The 4989-nt window shown below is 57.3% G+C and overlaps 1 protein-coding gene across 1 annotated transcript in view; it reads left to right on the forward strand.

Annotated features, from left to right (window-relative positions):
* The first annotated feature begins 2108 nt into the window (after positions 1-2108).
* LOC122128098 overlaps positions 2109-4989 on the forward strand; it is a 9052-nt gene continuing 6171 nt past the window's right edge. The window contains exons 1-2 of the mRNA XM_042702423.1: positions 2109-2249; positions 2432-2681. Of these exons, the coding sequence (XP_042558357.1) occupies positions 2109-2249; positions 2432-2681 (391 nt within the window). The remainder of the gene's footprint in view (positions 2250-2431; positions 2682-4989) is intronic.

A 4989-nucleotide genomic window follows, 5' to 3' on the forward strand; every position in this document is an offset into this window, starting at 1 on the left:
TACCAATATCATCAATACCCTCCTTCCATTCCCCTCCCCCCCAAAATCATTCCTGGGCCAAGGAAGGGGGGTGGGAGGGTTGGGGTGTGTCTGGGTGGAGGGAACGCCTGCCTGGGGAATGTGCTGAGTTATTCTGAAACCTTCTGGAGCTTTCTGGGACCTTCTGGAACCTTGGGGGAACTTTCTGGAACTTTCTGGATGGATGGATGGTGGATGGATGGGTGGGTGGATGGATGGATGGATGGATGGGTGGATGGGTGGATGGGTGGATGGATGGATGGGTGGATGGATGGATGGGTGGATGAGTGGATGGATGGATGGGTGGATGGATGGATAGGTGGATGGGTGGCTGGATGGGTGGCCGGATGAGTGGATGGGTGGATGGATGGGTGGATGGGTGGATGGATGGATGAGTGGATGGATGGATGGCTGGATGGATGGGTAAATGGATGGATGGATGGGTGGATGGATGGATGGGTGGATGGATGGATGGATGGGCGGCCCCCATCATTGCTGGTCTGCTCATCTGCAGGTAGGCCAGTGCGCACAGGATCTTGGCGGGCGCGCAGGTAGCTGAGGAGTTCGCCACCAGGCACGTAGTCCATCATCCTGTACAACCAGTGGTCATTGCGCCACGTGGAGAACCTGGGATGGGGTCAGAGGGAGGGAAAGGACCCACACGTGAGGTGCTGGGTGCTTGGTGATTATCCAGAGTCCCTGTGGGGAAGTGCTGGGTGCTTGGTACCTGTCCTGTGTTAGTAATAGGCAGGTGCTGGGTGCTTAGTACCTGACTCATGTAAACAGTAGGGAGGTGCTGGGTGTGAAGTCCCGTTCCTGGGTCACCATGGGGAGGTGCTGAGTGTTTAGTTCCTATCCTCGGTCTCCATGGAGAGGTGCTGAATGCTTAGGCTCGGTCCTTGTTCCCCAGGTGGTGGTGCTGGGTGCTTAGTTCCAGTTCTGGGTTACTCTGAGGAGGTGCTGGTTGCTTAGTCCCTGTCCTGGGTCATCATGGGATGGTGCTGGGTGCTTAGTCCTGGTCCTGGGTTACTCTGAGGAGGTGCTGGTTGCTTAGTCCCAGCCCTGGGTCGTCATGGGATGGTGCTGGGTGCTTGGGAATCATCCTGGGTCACTATGATGAGGTGTTGGGTGCTTAGTCCCAGCCCTGGGTTACTATGGGGTGGTGCTGGGTGCTTGGGGATCATCCTGGGGAGGTGCTGGGTGCTTAGTTCCTGTCTTGGGTCATTATGGGATGCTGCTGGGTGCTTGGGGGATACTGTGAGTCACTATGGGAAGGTGTTGGGTGCTTAGTCCCCACTCTGGGTCACCATGGGGAGGTGCTGGGTCATTAGTCCCCATCCTGGGTTACCATGGGGAGGTGCTGGGTGCTTAGTCCTGGCCCTAGGTCACCATGGGAGGTGCTGGGTGCTTAGTCTTGGTCCTGGGTCACCATGGGCAGGTACTGGGGGCTTATTCCCCATCCTGGGTCACCATGAGGAGGTGCTGGGTGCTCAGTCCCCAAAGCCAGAGCACCCAACGGCCTGGTTCCTGCCAGGCCACGCCCCCCAGGCCAGCCATCCAATGGCAGCACGCCCAGGCCACGCCCTCAAACCCAGACTACACAATAGCATCACTGTTGCCAGGCCACGACCCCCCAGGACCAGCCGCCCAACGGCCTTACTTCCAAGCCATGCCCCCAAAGCCAGGACCCTCAATAGCCTAGTTCCTGCCAAGCCATGCCCCCTAGGCCCAGCGGCCCAGTGGCCTTACTTCCAAGCCACGCCCCCCCAGCCCAGCCGACCAATAGCATTACCTCCAGCCTCCCAATGGTGTCTTTCCAGAACATGCCCCCAAACCCCAGTGGCCCAATGGCCTCTGTTCCAGGCCACGCCCCCCACTGACTCTCCCGTCAGCTCCACGCCCTGCAGGCCACGCCCACCGCGACACCACGCCCCTCCCAAAAGCCACGCCCTCCCCGTGGCCCCGCCTCTTAAAGGCGCTGCGTCCCGGAGGCCTCCACGCACCGACGGTGACCCGGGGGCGGCCCGGGGCGGCGTCCTGGGGGGTCCTAAGCGCTTCCGCTTCCGGATGCGGACGGCGTAGCGGTGGCCATGGCGGCGGCGGCGGCGACGCTCCGCGGCCCCGCCACGGCTGCATTTCCGGGCGCGGCCGCCGTCGCCGTCGCATCGATGTCATCAGCCGGCGTCAAGACGCGGGCGCGCATGCGCGCGCTCTCGGCGGAGCGCCACTGCGCATGCACATAGGGTTATCGGGGAGGGGCCGAACGCTCCCAGCGGAGGGCTATTGCGCATGCGCAGAGGGTTCTTCAGCGGGGACAGGCTGAGCCGGCCTGGCGGAGCGCCATTGCGCTTGCGCACAGGGTTAGACAGCTGGGAGGGGCTGAGCCAGCCTGCGCCAATGCGCATGCGCACAGGGTTCGTCAGCGGGGAGGGGCCTAGCGCTCCCGGCGGAGCGCCGCTGCGCATGCGTGTCCCTTGGCTGCTTGTTCCCTCTGCCCTCTCGCGTGTGGACCCACGGCGCATGCGCACAGGTTGAATCGGCCGGGAGGCGCAGAGCGGACCCTGGAGGGTCGAGTTGCGCATGCGCACAGCGTGAGTCCGCCGGGAGGTGCCTAGGGGACCCCGGAGGATCGAGGTTCCGTCCGCATTGCGCATGCGCACTGGGTGAGTCGGCCGGTACCGTCCGGGCCGCGCGTGTGGTGCGTGCATGCGTGGGATTCCCTCGGTTGCTCTGGTTGGTACTGCGCATGCGTGCCACCTGGGGGGGGAGGTCCTCCGCGCTGCACCGCACATGCATGAGCCAGCACGCCCCGTCCTTCTCCCCCCTCCCCCCCCCCCCCCCCCCCCCCCCCCGCCGAGCAGGAACACGCATGCGTGTGCTCCCGGGCTCTGCGGGGTACGGATCTGCGCCTGCGCGGGAGTGGGCTGTGCTGCCCTGCAACGCGCATGCGCGGTTCCCAGAGACAGAGAGACAGACAGACACAGGGACAGTGAGACAGAGTCAGACAGACACTGGGACAGAGACAGACACACAGATGGACACAGAGACACAGACAGATAGATGGACAGACAGACACAGAGAAGACAGAGACATGGGCAGGTATAGACAGAGAGACACAGAATGACAGACAGAGAGACAGACAGACAGACAGAGGCAGAGCCAGACAGACAGGGAATGACAGAGAGAGACAGACAGACACAGGCAGACAGACAGAGACGGACAGACATAGAGCAAAACAGACAGACACTGGGACAAAGACAGACAGAGACAGACACACAGATGGACACAGAGAGAGACACAGACAGACAGATGGACAGACAGACAGAGGCAGAGACAGACAAAGACATAGAGAAAGACAGACAGACACAGAGAATGACAGACAGACATGAAAGACAGACAGAGAATGACAGAGAGACACAGACAGACAGATACTGACACAGACAGACAAAGAAAGACAGAACGAGACCCAGACAGACACAGGAGACAGAGACAGAAAGACAAAGAGACAGACAGACACAGAAGTCAGAAGTAGACTGATGACAGACAGACCGAGACAGACAAAGACAGAATGAGACAGAGACAGACAGACAGTGAGACAGAGATGGACAGGCAGACCAACAGGCAGACACAGATGGACAGACAGAAAGACAGAGACAGAAGTAGACTGACAGACACAGACAGACAAAGAAAGAGAGAACGAGACACAGACAGACTGACAGAGGAGACAGACAGAGACAGAGAGACAAAGACAGACAGACACAGACCATGGACAGGCATAGACAGACAGAGACAGAGACAGACAGAAACACAGACAGACACAGAAAGACAGACAGAGACAGAGAGACAGATGGATCAAGGCAGAGCTAGAGATAGACAGACAGACAGACATAAACACGGACATGGACAGAGTCAGAGACACAGAGAGACAAAGACAGACAGACAGACACAGAAAGAGAAAGAGAGACACCGAGACGGACAGACAGACAGACACAGAGAGACAGACAGACAGAGAAAGGGAGATAGAGCGAGACAGACACAAACAGAACAGACAGACAGACACAGAGCAAGATAAACATAGAGCAAGACAGGCAGACACAAAAAGAGACAGAGGAACAGACTGACAAAGACAGAGACAGACAGACACAGAGAGACACAGAGACAGACTCAGACACTGGGACAGACAGATGGGACACAGATAGACAAACAGAGACAGAAAGAGACAAAGACTGACAGACAGACAGAGACACAGAGATACACAAACAGAGCAGACAAACAGACACAGAGGACAGACAGACAGAGACATAGACACGGACATGGACAGAGTCAGAGACAGAGAGACAAAGACAGACAGACACAGAGAGACAGACAAAGAGACACAGACAGACACAGAGGCAGACAGACAAAGTGAGACAGACAGACACAGAGAGAGACAGACAGACAGACAGACACAGAGAGACAGACAGAGCAAGGCAGAGAGAAACAGAGACAGACTCAGACAGACACTGGGATAGACAGATGGGACACAGATAGACAGACAGAGACAGAGATAGACTGACAGACACAGACAGACAGAGACACGGAGATACACAAACAGACCAGACAGACAGACAGACACAAAGAGACAGACAAAGACAGAGACATAGAGCAAGACAGACACAAAGCCAAACAGACTGACGGACACAAAGAGACAGAGACAGACAGACACAGACATGGACAGACATAGACACGCAGACCAACAGACAGAAAGACAGAGGAGACAGACAGACAGACAGAGAGACAGATACCCAGACAGACAGACAGACAAAGAGACACAGAAACAGACAAAGAAAGACAGAACAAGACCCAGACAGACAGACATAGGAGACAGACAGAGACAGAGAGACAGAGTGAGACAGACAGAGACAGACAAAGAAAGAATAAGACAGAGACAGACAGTGAGACTGGCAGACAGACACAGAGACAAAGACAGAC

Source organism: Dipodomys spectabilis, unplaced genomic scaffold (assembly GCF_019054845.1).
Source record: "Dipodomys spectabilis isolate Male_0828 unplaced genomic scaffold, ASM1905484v1 ptg000323l, whole genome shotgun sequence".
Lineage (NCBI taxonomy): Eukaryota > Metazoa > Chordata > Mammalia > Rodentia > Heteromyidae > Dipodomys > Dipodomys spectabilis.